This window comes from Prunus mume, linkage group LG3 (assembly GCF_029339155.1).
Source record: "Prunus mume cultivar Tortuosa linkage group LG3, ASM2933915v1, whole genome shotgun sequence".
Taxonomy (NCBI): Eukaryota; Viridiplantae; Streptophyta; class Magnoliopsida; order Rosales; family Rosaceae; genus Prunus; species Prunus mume.
In genome coordinates this window covers 5,108,888-5,125,003 of record NC_142700.1, presented here as the reverse complement: position 1 = coordinate 5,125,003, position 16,116 = coordinate 5,108,888, and the positions used below count along the sequence as shown (strand labels likewise).

At 37.9% G+C, this 16,116-nt stretch overlaps 3 protein-coding genes across 3 annotated transcripts; all 3 read left to right on the top strand.

Moving 5' to 3' along the window:
• The first annotated feature begins 336 nt into the window (after window positions 1-336).
• LOC107880769 (uncharacterized) lies at window positions 337-6,603 on the top strand. Its single transcript, XM_089049260.1, has 3 exons — window positions 337-495; window positions 1,330-2,661; window positions 3,134-6,603. Exon 3 carries the CDS (start codon window positions 5,108-5,110, stop codon window positions 6,287-6,289), a length of 1,182 nt encoding a protein of 393 aa, XP_088905386.1. The 5' UTR covers window positions 337-495; window positions 1,330-2,661; window positions 3,134-5,107; the 3' UTR covers window positions 6,290-6,603.
• Window positions 6,604-10,065: 3,462 nt separating this feature from the next.
• Window positions 10,066-12,129, top strand: LOC103325134 (Galactose oxidase/kelch repeat superfamily protein). Its single transcript, XM_008227271.2, has 2 exons — window positions 10,066-10,319; window positions 10,744-12,129. The coding sequence occupies exon 2, from the start codon at window positions 10,776-10,778 to the stop codon at window positions 11,991-11,993; it is 1,218 nt and encodes a 405-aa protein (XP_008225493.2). The 5' UTR covers window positions 10,066-10,319; window positions 10,744-10,775; the 3' UTR covers window positions 11,994-12,129.
• A 3,318-nt stretch (window positions 12,130-15,447) lies between these two features.
• LOC103325133 (uncharacterized) lies at window positions 15,448-15,993 on the top strand. Its single transcript, XM_008227270.3, has one exon. The coding sequence runs from the start codon at window positions 15,522-15,524 to the stop codon at window positions 15,801-15,803; it is 282 nt and encodes a 93-aa protein (XP_008225492.2). The 5' UTR covers window positions 15,448-15,521; the 3' UTR covers window positions 15,804-15,993.
• Window positions 15,994-16,116: the final 123 nt, after the last annotated feature.

Below are 16,116 nucleotides of genomic sequence, written 5' to 3'. Positions count from 1 at the left end.
TTATTTTGGGATCAAATTAAGGTGGATTGAAGCACTTGGGGTTAGTCCAAGTGATGAGAAAGAATAGGGTAATGAGTTAGGTTCGATGCCCTCCAATGTAACCAACAAAACTGAGTTCGTATACATTAGTGAGAATGACCATTTCTTATGCATCTCCAAAGGGACCCTCCGCGTCCGCAGACATAAATTTTAAAAAATCAAGAGAAATTAATTTTCTCTTATAAAAATATTGAAATATGTTTTTTTTTTTGGGTTGAATATTGAAATATAGTTTAGACGTGATTAATGGGTCACCCAGGCCCACAAACCGAGATTGTAAGGCCCAATATCCATTTCCAAACCCACTTACTGAACCCGGCAAGCCTTGGCGCCTTTACTCAATGCTTGTCGTTAAACCGCTTCCTGCATACCCAAATCCCTATAAACGACGCCGTCAGCTCCGCCGCGGGATTCGCTACAACCCTAGTCAGCATAAGTTTGTGGCTTTCGGCGCCGGTAAATATTCTTACTCTTTCTTGATTTCAAGCTTTCATCTTGTTGGATGAAATTATGCAAATTGATTTGTTTTAGGGTTTCTGCCCCCTTCTGCACCAAAACAGAAAAAATTTGGACGTGATAATTGAAATCGCTCACTGCCTAAATTAGTTTTTGATGATGTTTAAAAAGCAAAATGTAGGAGAAAGGGGTCGAGTAGCTGGGTTTTAGGGTTCCACTGGATTGGGCCTAAATCACAAACTACATTCTTTCAATAACATAAGCTTTGCTTACAACAGCAAGCCCATGATGAAAGAACATATCCCAGTTGGAGCTAATGACAATCCAAGAGCTGGGTAGACCTTTTTTGTCCATAGATCAATGCCCATAGGTTTTCTAATCAGTTGTAATTTTTTGTACCTTGATGCATTTGGTGTTGTATATTTATCTGTGTGCAACATTCTTATTCCAATTGGCAACTTATTCATCCACCAATCATAGGTTTTCTAAGAGTGTGTTTTTCTCTATGTTAGTGAATGACTGTACTTGTTCTTTATTTGAGAAAATCTGCTGTGTATGGGCTTAGCCTAGCTGGGGCACTGACCTGTCTGATCCTGGTTCAGATTGATTTACAAGCCTTTTACTTGCATTAGAACTTCCTTTAATAATTTAGTTGCCTGTCAAACCATAGAATTGTTAAATGTCTTATGAATGCTGCTAGATACCGTTTTGAGTACTTACTAGAAAGTAGAAACCATTTAGAGTAGTTCTCAAAAATGTGTTTTGCAACTATTTTGTTAATTTATTTTTTCTAATTGTTTTTGTCGCTAACTCTTAAGGATTTTTTATTTTCAGGAAGATGACTAAGTTGACAATTGTGATTAATTATGATGGGAAGTGGGTTAATTCTTTATATAAGGGTGGTAAAATGAAGGCATTAGTTGCTGAAAAAGTTACTTATGAGGATGTTCAGGATAGACTGCATGATATTGTCAGAGTAGATCCAAATGAGTAATGGAGTTGTAATAAAGGCTGTAGATTGTGGAAAACTCTTACCTATCCCAGGGAGGTAGTAGATAATGGTGATGTGACTGCTTTGATTTGTGAGAGTCCTGCACGAGACTGGAAAATTCCATTGTGCATTACTGTTGAACATAGGGTATTAGTTGCGGGAAGTGGGAGTATTGAACGTGTTCCAATCTGCCTTGCAACTCAAACTACCAAATCTCATTCTTGAGGTCCGCACACTGACCTGAAGAACAAAATTCCATTGCAATCAATGCAGATCCAGTGCCAGTGGACTTCACTTCAGAGACTCAAGAAAATTCGGATTGTGGTGATGGATTGATCCTTGATGATTTGGAAAATGATAAGCCGCATGAAAATATAGAAGTTTATGTGGAACATAACAACCTGCGACATGATGATGTGCCCCATGACAACCTGCAATTTGATGAGATGCCTTGTGCCGGCTTGGAATTTGACAATGTGCTTCATGACAGCTTGCAATTTGATGTGCCTTGTGACAATATGCAACTTGATGATGTGTCTCTCAATCCTCCTAATTCACCACCTTGTGCTTGATATTCACTTAAACTCACAGAAAAAGGGTTAATGCGATACTGAATGCAGAGGGAGATATACAGAAGAAGTTAGGCCTTGCTGCATTGGAAAACAAAAATAAAAAATTGAGTTCAAATTGAAGAGGTCCACAAAAGAACTATTTGTAGTTGAATGAGGGAATGACAACTCTATGCATACAAGTCTCCAGACTCTGAGAATTTTATGATAACAAGATATCATAGCCACCACTCTTGTTCATTAGATGCTATTCATCAGAGTCTTCAACAAGCAAGCTGGTGGCTTATTGGTCAGTATTAAAGTCGAAGTACAAGGGTGTTCCGTGTCATTACAAACCAAAAGATATCGTCAAGGATTTGCAGAAAGATCTTGGGGTAAATATAAGTTATAGGAAAGCTTGGATGGCTAGCCAATGTGCATTAGAAGATATCAGGGGATCACCAAAATAATTTTCTTGTACACGGCAGTCATGCGAAGGGCACAAGAAGGAAGGAATTAAATCTCTTGGAGAAGAGAAGTCTACGCGGAAGTGTGGGAAATGTGGTGCAACTGGTCATTACTGTAAAACCCACAAGAACCGTATTACTCTTCATATCAATTCCGAAAGTGAGTGTGCTACCTCGAACTGAAACATGAATTAGCCTAAAGTTACTTCAGTAATTTATTATCTAAAGAAAATGCATTGTAATCTTTTCTAATGTTGTAATCATCTCATGCTTACTTTACTGACATTAAGGTTTGAAACCAGCTCAAAATATCTTCAAGCAATGCACCTGAAACAAAGAATGCAAACATGGTTTTGAAGTACTTTAATCAAAGCTCTTTTGAGCCAGCTTGAAAATGTTTCAAGTATAGAACCCGAAACCATTGTAACATTTGAAATGGTTTTGAAAAGGCTACTTGAAACAATTTGAATCCAACCTAAAAATGGTTTCAAGGTCAGTATTTTGTTTGATATCATCAATGATATTGACGAGAACTACTCAAACCGCAATTAATGGGGCTTGTTTTGGTTTTGAGTAGTCTTTTGACATCCTCAATACATCATTTCGGCGATAAAATGCCTGTTTTATTGCAGCAAAGTGATAGGTAAAGGCTTACCCTCAAAAGATGTTACCATGTGCCATGTGAAAGGTAAGTCTTGTCTCTCTATTCTATTTTTGTTTTTGTATTTTTTTTTTTTTATTTGTTTCAAGAGTATTTTGGTCACCTAAAGTCAACCCGGCTTTCCAAAAAAAAAACAAAAAAAAAAATGTAAAGAAGGAAGAAAACTGTAGGTAGATATAATTAGAAAAGACAGATCTAAAATCTCCTTAAATTAGGAGAAAATGAATATTCCATATTTGAGGATTTTTATAATTGCTTAGACTTACTTAGGATGTTAGCAGTTTGATTATGAGTTGTGTCAATTTTGTTCTTATAGGTTTAATTTGACTGTTTAGTTTTTAAACGTCTTTCATATTGGTAACAAGTTTTAATTTAGAAAGTTTCTATTGTCTGCTGGTTTGTTAACAATTACAAAGTTTGATGAATGGCAATTCTCTATAGTTTTGAACTTATCTTAAACTATACTTCTGTGAGATCATGATCTTCAAACTTATATATGTTTACAGAACCTGCACATACATATATATGTGTGTGTGTGTGTGTGTGTGTGTGTGTGTGTGTGTGTATATGCAGATAAGCATAAAAAAGACATGTGCGTGAATGCATGCACAGACATCCTAATAAAGTTCCCCAATTGAGAGTTTCAAAGTGAACTACGACCTAAAATATCAAACCAAGTAAGGCTACGTTTTACTCGTACTTATATGGTTATAATACCCTTATCATACAATTGGTCTAATTACATAGTACATTGTAATCTAACCTTGTCTGAAATTATAATAAATGTAATGACAAAAGGAGATTTAAGCAAAAGAAGAAATAAGCCAAGAGTCGATTATGCACTCTATGATGTTAAGGCCAATTCAGCTCTAATGATGCTTTTACACTGCAGCATCCTGTTGTACGTGAACTTCTAAATGACTTAAGATATATGTGCACACACAGTACTTATGTATATATCTACATACACCAAAATAGGCCGTACCTGGTGTTGTTTCTGGCAAAGAAAGGTCCTAGGAACAGAGATTGGAGGTCCTAAGCTTATTATGTGTGAACCAAGGTACACATGATACAAGACAGCTGAAGTGGACTCAACCATATTCCTTTGCAAAATGTTATTTAAACACAAATTTACTACAGCGGACTAAGACAAGGTGATTATGAGCTGTCAGATATAGCCAAGCAAATACTATCAAAATTGATGACTTAATCAACTTCTGCTCTTAAAGGGTACTTGACTGCTATTGATCTCTGCATTTCTGGTCTCACATGATTAAACCTTGTCAGAGGCATATGAGTGACCACTCCCCTGTGTTTCTATTCACTATACATCCACATTCAAAACTGGAATGAGTTACTATCTGAAATCCTTGGGAATTGCAGGCTATTAAAGAAAGAACTATGCCTGCATTTTACAAGTATTGAATATGACACTGAGGCACCTGTTTTCATTCTAAATTTCTTTGCAACTTGCAATTTCCAATATTATCCTCTAACAGATGCAAAAGGTGTTAGTGACAGGTTGTTTCATGACCCTGGTTATAGCAGGTGTACTATCTGTAGTTCTATGACATTTGTTTTGCAAGGTGTTCATGCATTGTAGATTTTTTTAAGCATTAATGGCTCTTCTTCATTCAGATTCTTGCCGATAGGACTGCTTTAAAGTTTCTCCTGCATGAGCTTTTCGTGGCAACTTTTTTTTCCCGTTTGTATTCTGTGTGTTCTTTTCTCAAATGCGCTTTTATGAGAATTGTCGTTTACCATTTATTATTCTTAACCACTATGTCCTGTAGCTTCCCTGCAAACTGATACAATAGAGGTAAGGAGCAAGGCACTCTTCCTCATCGCTTCATTGTTTGTGCTTCTACTCCTGCTAGTTTTTATCTTCTTCTTCTTTTCCTTCTTCTGAAAGGCCTCATTAAGGGTCTCCGTGTTTGCTCCAACAATGAATTTCCTTTTGACCCCTGACAAAGGAAAGGAAGAGAAGCATGTGGGTGTCCAATGCTTGTATTGCAAAAAAGTATTCAAAAATCACCAGGCTCTAGGGGGCCATCTTAGCGCTCATCAGGAAGAGATGAACTCAAAGAGGAGCTGGAATTATCCTAGCCATTTCAGCAACTCAGTAAGCATTACTAACAATAGTTCTCAACCTTTCAGCATTCGTCATCCTGAAATTTTTTCTGGAAGCCTTCTCTCCAGTGAGGTAACCCCTCCTTTGGATTTCTCCAAGAGACTCTACTCAAATGAAAATAGCTGGGTGAATATAAGCAGGTTCTATGAGAACAATACGAGCGCTATGCCTCCAAAATGTTCATCTAGTAGTGGTCATGCTGAAATCCAAAATTCTAAACCTTTATCCTTCATAGCACCTGCTCCCTCTGGTAGCATGATACCAATTAGTGTTCCTTTGGATCCTCCATTCTGTTTGGTCTCAAATGGAGTTTGTCAGTTTAATACTGATCAATTTCGATCTTTTAGGGATGGTATGCCATCTTTTTCTGCAAATGCCATGCCATACTTTCAGGATCACAACTGTGGTATGATTGCATATCCTGTGAATGCTGTAACTGATCTTCATCCAGATCTCAGCTCAAAACAGTCACTTTGCTTCAAGGAACCTATTACTATTGGTTCCTTGCCTCCAGATCCCAGTGAATCTTCAGGCCAAGGTGAAATTGGTCGGTATAAGACACAAACTGTCTCAACCTCTAAAGGTCGCAAGAAGCACTGCATAGGTGGAGCCGGAGGAAGTGCTGCTGAGATAATGAATCCATCAAAAAGGCCTAAGAAAAACTCCAAGTTGTTGATGGAAACAGATAAGCCTCCACATCCCAGTCAATCTTCAGACCAAGGTGAAATTGGTCAGTACAAGACACAAATTCTCTTAACCTCTAAAGTAGGTAAGAGGCACTGCTTAGGTGAAGCTGGAGGAAGTGCTGAGATGATGAATTGTCAATGGAAAAGGCCTAAGATCAACTCCGAGTTGTCAATGGAAACCGATAAGCCTCCCAAGAGAGAGCTTCTTCTTTTTAAAGATGTGGAGAACTGCTTTTCCAGGGCAGGAATATCTTCTAATGCGGGAGAAGAGGAAGGCCAAATGGATCTCGATCTCTCTCTACATCTGTAGCTTCATACTGGTCTTATTTATACAGAACTCCAAGTGACAACGGAAACAGATAAGCCTCGGAAGAGAGAGCTTAAATTTCTTTTAAGATTATAAGCACTCCTTTCTGGGTCATGTATGTCGTTTTATGCGAAAGAAGAAGGCCAAATAAATCTAGATCTATCTCTATATTTGTAGCTTTACACCTGCTTTGTTTATACAATGTGTTTTCTAGCAGTGAATATATATATATATATATATATATATATGGGTTTGATAGAAGGAGTGAACTCTCTCTCTCTCTCTCAAATGAAAAGAAAATTTTATTTATTTATTCATTAATGCCTTCATATTTTTACTGAATCTATCGTTTTCTTTTTGTTCTTAAACAATGCCAATAATTTAATTCTATACTCCTTTTTATCCTTGGAATTGCCATTAATTAACATTAAAGGTGTCAAATAAAGCAGGGAAGCATTGTTTTCATTTTTATTTCCTTGCAAATAGTTCTTATATTGAATTTCTTTAGGCAAATAGACAGATATGGTTGTTGTGACTGTGCCTCTTTGGTTTATTACTAATTATAGTGTGCGCCTTGAATTTTGGTTTTAAAATACTGGTGAAGTTATTGATCCAATTCAAACTTGGTTAAGCCTTAAGTGCGTCTTGGATTATTGTTGTCCAATACAGTTTTAGTCTGTATCCTACAAGGTTTTCAAGTATTGGGTTCCCTCTTTCTTTAATATCTTCTATTGTGCATAGAATTTTCTGATTTATCTTACATGAGTTGTAAGCAACAAGTTCATTTCTGTTATCTTTAATAAGGTTATACAGTGGAGCAAAGTACTGCCGTATTGGTAACTTGTATATATTCTTTGCTTTCTCAGAAATGCTTGTTATTGTTAATGCTTAAACCTTTGGCAGTTGCATGCCCACAGAGAATTCTATGGTATGCACGCTGTTGAGTTATTTTGTCAAGTATGTATTCATCTCTCTTTCTTATCATTGTTCTTTTGACATAATGGTCTTATTTCCTCAATTTTTGGGTCAGTGATAGCAACGGCTCCGTACTAGTTAAAAAGCAGCTTGCCCTGGAGATGCATTTGGTACCAGCTTTAATTCGTTTACTCTTTCTTTTGGTTTTCTGTTTATTGTGCTTGAATATTTGAGCAGTAAAAAGTTCGACCGCATTAAGCATTGTTAGCTGTGCTCAGACTATCAGAATTTTATTACTTGAGCATTTAATTAACATGTGTGTTGCTGTTTCCTTGTTTCTTTTAAACGATCTTGTTAGGCTTCATTGCTTTATTTTTATGGAACCATCACAGAAAACTTCTTGCTTCTTTTCTTTTCTTTCTTTCTTTGTCGATTGGAAATTGTTTTGTTTTTATGAAGATCATTCATGATCAAGGATATTAACGAGCAGTTGGAATCATTTGTCAAGATAATGCCTCCTGTAGATTCTTATTGGAAATACATCCTTGTCTGTTTTTGGTCTGCATTGGAAGTTTATCCTGTGTGGCTCAATACGGCAAGAATTTATTCAAGTTTTTGCCAACCTTGTTGTGGAATTGTAGAAGAGAATTTACATTCATTTGCCACCTCGTTTTGACAGGTGCATGCCTTTTGAGGTGGCAGGAAATAAGATTTAAGAAAATAACATAAGAAGATTCAGGTAGGAAATTTTACTCATTTGTTAATGGTCACCACTGTTCCAGATTTACTCATCTGTTAAAAATTCAGTTTGGTTTACATTTCTTTTTATGATAATTGAATGAATTGTATAACCACAAAACAAGGGGCCAACCCCTATCAGCAAATTTATTACTGCACTGGTAAGTATATTTGGTTTTACTTTTTCTCTCAGCCTTCTATATTAGTTACTGCACTGGCAAGTAAATTGTGGTAGATCGGATCTTCCTGTCATCTTACTGAAATAAGCAGACAATCCCCAATTTCCGTTTTCTTGAATTTCTGCTAACTTTGCATGTTTTGCCAAAACTTAGTGCTGAGAAACACAAAAGGGAAGCTCCAATTCTAATCCAACAAGAATAAGAATAGCACTATGATCTGTAGCAGGTGCGAAAATGACATGCCTACAAGCAGCAAATGCAGTGACGTAAATTGGTTGGACTTCAATGGGATTGGGGGGTTCCAAAAGCCATGCTCGTTTCATGGTCATCGGCCCTCCATCCAATATCATTTGATTATTTGATTTGATTTGATTTGATTTGGACCAAACCAAACTCATTATAAGAGATCTTATTGGGATGGTAGGATGAGGTGCCGTGGAGGAGGTAGGTTTTGAGCAAGCAAATATTATGTGGATTCGGTTTGATTCCCACTTGCCTTTCTTTCCTTTTCAATATCGTCTCTCTCTCTCTCTCTCTCTCTCTCTCTCTCTATTCTTAAAGAGTAAAATACCGAACGTATCTCAAAATTTAGACCACCAATCCATCTCTTTCTGGTTTAATGGGATGAGACAGCCCTTTTCCCTTTTTTTCTTCTTTTTTTTTTTTGGTTAAAGGAGAATAATGGTATCTTTCTTTTTTATCCGTCTGATTACCTCCACTCCAAGGTTCAGTTTTCTAGATCAAAAATATTTTGTTCCTTTCATTCAATTTTATGCACATAGTACGAGTTTAATACACATGGTTGATTTGTTTCTCAACAACTCATACATTTTTCTGTTAATGATTGTCCAGTATAATATCAGAACTTTGATTATAAGAGGAACATCATATTCAATGACCATCGAAGAACCTAGGGATGGTCCCTTCTTGGTCCCTAGAAGGGACTCTAGGGACCGTCCTGAGCTATATCATCCTAAAATTTAATTTAGCCCATTTATGCCTACTAATGACAATCATGCCACTTCAAATCCAAAGACTCACATGTTCATCGCTCATCTAACAATACACTCAAGGAAAAGAAGATGAGACAAACTAATGAATTGAATTCTATGTAAAATTCTCTCTAAAATGAAAAGTATTTCCGTCTTGTTATTACTTTTAAGTCTACTGCCAACTTCTTTTTATTTATATATTATTTGTATGAATAGTCTATTGCTAATTTTCCTTTCACTGATAACTTTCTTCACACATAATCCCTTTAAGTGAAACAAGTTAAATAAATAAAGAACAAATTGGTAAGCTGCAGTAGCTGCACCTTTATGTTCCACTCTTCGGTGTGTATATAAAGTAAATTTAACCCACCCTATTTTAAAATGTTAGATCCATCCCGAGAAGAATTGAAAAAGACGTATGTAAAAATTCTATGTTACACGTAGAAACAACCAAATTTCTCCTCAAGTAGAAACAACCAAATTCCAGTTAAAATGTACTACATAATGAAACCACATTAATAACGTTATAAATTAAGTAACTACGAAAAAAGAAGTAGAGTTAAATTAAACGTGCAAGTGGTAACAACGTCTAGAGTTGAACTTGAACATAAAATAAAATTCTGGATTAAACGTAACACTTTTTAGCTAAGAGGCTTAAGCCTAGAGTCGATCTTCCTTTTGAATCTTCCAAGTAAGAGTGCACAACTTGCTACACCTTCATCAAGGTGCGTGAAAATCACCGTCCAGCTTATGCTTTTTTAGCTGAGCACTCTTTCCTCCGATGACTCGCTCATTTGGCGCGTAGTTTTTGCTTAATCTAGAATCAAAGAACCATGTTTGCCAGAAAATAAAAAAATATTCTTTATGAGGAAGAATAGCCTGATGGGTCACCCTCTCTATTGGGATGCAATAACCAGACCTCTATAAATCTCATAAAGTCACCATCTTTAATAATAATATCTCAGCCTTTTCTGGTTGTAAGTTATTGTTGTTGCAAGTTTCCTTCTCCTTCTTCTTGTCTCTGCTATGTTGGTTTTGTTAATAAGTTGTACAGCTTATTTATGTTCTGGGTTCAGTGTTTGATGGATATTCAAGCTGATAAGGCCACAAAAAGTCCATTGGTATGTGATTTTCGAACTGGGTTTTTGTCGGCGGTTGGAATTTTTCACGATAGAGGACAAAGAGCTTAGATTTTGCGCTGCTTCTGAGGTATTGTTTTATGAATTTGTGAATTTTGGGTGTTTTCTGTTCCTCCCACCAGTAGGATGAAATTTCATAGCATTAGATTTTGAATTTGCTGTCTTGATTGGCCACAGTGGTTATGGTGTATATAAAGTGAAGAAAAGCTTATTTTTTTTCTGTTCATACATGTGAGTTAAGTTTGGATGTTTAGATGGTCGTTCATTTGTATGTTCGTTTTCTGATCCTGTAAAGGGTTTGGTGCTCTACTTTTATGTAAATTTGGATTTTGGGATTCCTTTTGTATGCACAAAAACTGTGAAAGCTTACTTGAGGATTCGGAATAAATTTGTTTCTCTGGATTGGGATTGGATTCTGTTAATTTTCTTAGTAAAGACTATCACAGGCAATAAATTGCAGTTGAAGTAAGGGCCTCCTCATTTTTTTTTTGAAGTGCCTTGATATACTTTGCTCAAAAGGAGAAAGATGCAACGGGTTCGATTGTCCTCCCAACAGGCACCCGTGCACAAGCTAGGGGATTCTCAAATTACATTATCCCCCAAGTTTAGGTTAGCGGTTATCCAATCTTCTTTGTTGAATCCTTCCCCAGACTTAGAGTTATCTCACGGGGGAGAACCCCTCATTCCGGGCCTTCCTGATGATGTTGCACTTAACTGTCTCCTTCGGCTTCCAGTCCAGAGCCACACAGCAAGCAAAGCTGTCTGCAAGCGTTGGCATCTACTGCTTGGTAGTAAAGAGCGTTTTTTCACTCGAAGAAAAGAATTAGGCTTCAAAGACCCTTGGCTTTTTGTCTTTGCCTATCATAAGTGCACTGGAAAGATTCAGTGGCAGGTTCTTGATCTCACTAATTTCTCTTGGCACACTATCCCAGCCATGCCCTGCAGAGAAAAAGTTTGTCCCCATGGATTCAGATGTGTTTCAACTCCCCGTGATGGCACTCTCTTTGTTTGTGGTGGAACGGTCTCTGATGCGGATTGTCCACTTGACTTGGTGCTGAAATATGAAATGCAGAAGAATCGGTGGACTGTGGTGAATCAGATGATAAGTGCTAGGTCATTTTTTGCAAGTGGAGTTATTGATGGGATGATTTATGTGGCTGGAGGAAACAGCACGGATCTTTTTGAGCTTGACTCAGCTGAGGTTTTGGACCCTGTTGAAGGGACTTGGCATCCCATTGCGAATATGGGAACAAATATGGCCTCTTATGATGCAGCAGTTCTCAACGGAAAGCTTCTTGTTACCGAAGGCTGGTTGTGGCCTTTCTATGTCTCTCCCAGGGGTCAGGTTTATGATCCAAGAACTAATAGTTGGGAGAGTATGGCTGTTGGACTCAGAGAAGGCTGGACAGGTTCAAGTGTGGTGATTTATGGCCATTTGTTTGTGGTCTCAGAGCTTGAAAGGATGAAGCTTAAAGTTTATGATGCGGATACTGATACGTGGGAAACAATAGAAGGGCCCCCTTTGCCAGAGCAGATATGTAAACCCTTTGCTGTGAATGCCTGCGATTGCAGGATATATGTTGTGGGTAGGAACCTTCATGTTGCTGAGGGTCACATCTCAAGGGTTAGCCGTAAAGGAACTTGTGAGAAGAAGTGGTGCTTTGGTGTTCAATGGAATGTGGTTGATTCCCCAGATTGTTTCTCTGACTTGACACCCTCAAGCTCACAGGTCCTGTTTGCTTAGCTTTTCATGTTTCATCACTTTGTATGTCCTTAAATAAGTTCCTATATAAAATACTTAAGCTGTACTGAGCTATAATGGTTGTGTAAAAGGGTTTGGTGGTTATTGGAATGTATGAATTTAAGTATATGGTTGTTCATCCTTTGATTTTGCCTTCCGTTCTTGCCTTCATCCCTCAATATGTGTTGCGTCTACAATTGAAAAGTAATTCAGATAGATTGCCCTGCTTCTTCTGCATCATGAAGTAGCAGGTTTTTTTCTTTACAGTTGAGGTGGAGAAAAGATTATTAGATCTCATTCCATGCTTTGAATATGATACTTAGATGAGTGGTTTAGGTGCTAGAGCATCTGCATAAGATTTTTTAGTGTTTAACATTTTTGGGGATTGACATGTAGAACAGATTGATCGCGAAGTTGTGAGCTTCAAAGAAAAGGGTGAACAAACAAATGAACAGAAAGCTTTGGTATACAGCTGTCCCTGAACGAAACTTTTAAGTCCACGGTCTTTTGAGTTCCATGGTTGTTCAAATATTAATTGTTTCTAAGTGTTGCTGTATCAAAAGCTTAAATTAGGAAATAATGATTCATTTCTGGCATCTGAGGTTGAGAGAAGAGCTGAGTTTGGGGGGTTAAAAATGACACCACATCAGAGAGAATGAAGCAAAGCAACAGCTGGTGCAACAGTGACAGACATACAATGTGGTCACCTTCAAATAGTAGTTGACTAATAGCTTGGAGTGGAAGAAACCTTGTAAATTAAATGAGAATTCTTGCAAATTAATAGCTTGAGGTTAGCATTGGCGCTGGCAATGTCAGCGGTCAAGAATGTCAGGGTCTGGTCTGGGGTGAGCTTGAAGGAGGACTTGGTGTGCTCGCTGAGGCCGAAAAGGGAGGACCTAGCTTTGGGGAGGGAAGAGGAGAGCTGGATATGTATTAGTCCTTGTTGTGGGATTTCCCATCTTTGGTGCTTTGAGTCTGTTATTCGAATTCTTAGCCGATCTTTGGTTTCATTCATAGCTGCATGCATGATTAGCACAAGTGCCAATCAGATTTCTAACATAAAACGTGTGAAAAACTTGTCTCCGATCTTTTGGTACGTGTAATTTGCAAATTTGGTTAATTTCTTGACCCATTTGACATAAAGGTAAAAAGAACTTATGATCTATATATCTATATATGATATAAGATTAGGGTGTTCCAATTGGATTAGGATTCTAGTCGGATTTGTTTGGTCGTTCATCTATATATCTATATGATCCTTTATCCACTAATCCATTTAAATGCAAATAATTAAAAACAAAAGGAAAATAATTATCTTCTATGGATAAGATAAAATAAAACTTCGAACAAAGATGCCCTATCTTTCCTTCCTTATTTCAAGTAGCAATAGAAACAAAGTGATAACATTATATTTTGTCCAAGGATAAACAACACAAAAGGATAATCAAGACAATAATTTTTCTAATCCTTCTATTTCTTCATTATCCATGCGGATCCTTCTACAACCTATAAATATTACACGCCAAAGTTGATCACCATACTCACAATCACTCTTTCAGACCAAAAACAAATACTCACAATCACTCTACAACAATTCACCATGTTGAGCCGCAGCGGAGGGGCCATTCGTCGTCGTCCAGGTACGCTTTACATTTCATCACTCGGGGGTGAACGTTGGGCAGGGCCATCCTACCTGAATTCGCCCCCACCACAAGCACTCCCAATGCCCCATTTCTTTTCATCCCCATCCCCATCCCTGTCCCCAGCTGGGGAGTGCCCTCCTCCCACACCAAACCACTCTGTTGAGTCTGCACAATGGAGCTGCGTCGCATACTCAACATTGAGGTTGATAAGTAGAATCCATGTAAGGGGTTGACATCCCCGACCTCAGCTCGAGACCATGGGTGTCCACCTAAAATCGGTGGGCTGAGTTATGATATTTCTATTGTTGGTTATGGTCTTATTCAATGCCAAACATTTTATAGGTCTCTGACAATTACACTAATTCCTTTGTGAGGAGGTGTAAAAGACTATAAATTGACCAATGGAGTAAACCCTTCCAAGTCTTGTAAAAAGATGAATCTAGATTGACCACCAATGTTACTTTTTAAGAAGGGTTTATGTATAGAGATGGCTGCATGTAGGGGATGTGTGAAGCTGTCATGGAGGTGGGTGCACACTTAGTCTCTAATGGAGAGGGCTACCACCTTTATGGTGTGAAAGCTACCTATACAAAATTGGTGTACACAATAAATTAGGAGAAGGCTACCTATTAGGGTTGAGTGAAAGCTAATGTTGAGGTAGGTAGGTTTATATGCTTCACTTCTAACAAAGATGGCTACCACCCTAATAGAGTGAAAGCCACCACATTAACGGCTTCCTATTGTGAAGCTAGTACACCGTTTAGTAAATATGGAGAGGGCTACCCATGAAGGAACGTGTGAAAGCTACCATTAGAGAGTGGGTGTGCACTTAATTTTTAATGGAGAGGGCTACCGCCCTTATAGTGTGAAAGCCGCTATACAAACATGTCCTTTTAAAAAGAAAAGAAAAAAGAAAAAACTTTGTATTGAGTTAGGGTTCACTCCATTCGACTTCAAGTGCAAGGGCTTGAATAAGACCAAATGGTATTATATTTTTATACGTTGTCATTGATCTTGCACTACCCCTCTGATGATTTTCAAGTCTCAGAAAGGACAATGGGCAGAGGGGTAGATATCAACCTATTAATTTGGGTTTACTTGCTTATAGATACGCAGGTGAAATAGGTGCATGCAGCAGATAATCAGGCTAGCCAGGAAATTGCCTAGAGGTGAGGTGATGTGAGTGCACTGAAGACCTATGCTTCCGAGGAGCATGAAGAACCACTTCGAACAAAATGAGCTTACATAGCTTATAATGTGTTGTATTATAAAAGGGAACAAGTTTTGGTTGCATCTTCCGTACGTAGTAGTAATTAGCATTTCTCTTGTCATGAAAGCTTATTATTAGTCGTCTTGTATTCTTGTATCCTTTGTGGCCTTTTTACATATTCTTGTATCCTCTGTGTAAACAAATATTATCTATTAATCTTCATATATAACTAATCATAAAATTCATTTTTTCTGTCTAGGCCTCACTTAATATGAGGATGCCAAAACTTTCATCAATCCAATCTTTCATGCTAAAAAATTTACAAAAACTGAAATTTCATCAATCCAATCTTTCATAATTTTTTTATTTATCCCATAATTCTTGTTTAATATTTGATTTGAATCTTTGTTTAAGTTTCACCATGAGCATGAGATGTTCTCTCTGAAAATGATTAAGATAAAATCTTCATGTTTAAGACTGCTCTGGTTCTTGGTCTGGGCTTCGTGAAATGGGCTTCCATGAGGGTTGGTTTGGGTTGGGTTGGGTCAGTGCAACCCAATTAGTCCAGTTTTCCGTTGGCCGACTAAATCCCTAGTAGCGGCACAGATAGAGTCGTCAGTTGATACTTGAGTTGAGAGTGAAAGCAAAGCAACAGCAGAGAGAGAAGAGAGAAGAAGAATGGGAGCGATAACCAGCGCAGTGATAGCGATAGTGGGGGTGGTGCTGGGTTGGATAACCATCGAGATTGCCTGCAAGCCTTGCCTTGAGCAAGGCCGCCAAGCCATCGATCGCAATCTTAACCCCGACTACGATCCCGATGACGACGTCGTTTCCTCTGATATCCGCGCCCCTCTCAACCCTAACTCCACCGCCACCACCATCCATATCGAGGTGGAGGAAGATCCCAAGGCCGCTGCTACCTCCACTTCTGCTCATTCCGATGCGCTCAAGGCCGTCTGATATTGCCTCTTCCCATCACCATCGTACACTCAGTTTCCTTCTGTAAAAAAGAAAAAGAAAGACAATTCAATTATGGATGAGTGAGAATGATGTGAAATTGAAATCGAATTGTATGTTTGTATTGGAATTTGGATCTGTAATCTGTTTATGATGATGCAATGTACTGCTGCTGCCTTCTTCCGTTGGAAAAGCTTCTTCCAATTATTTTGTTATTGCAAATCAACTATGATCCGTCACCGTCTTTACAGCAACACTTAATTTTTGGATGAATCAAATGTGTTTATAAGGAAGATCCCTAATGCTAATGCACATT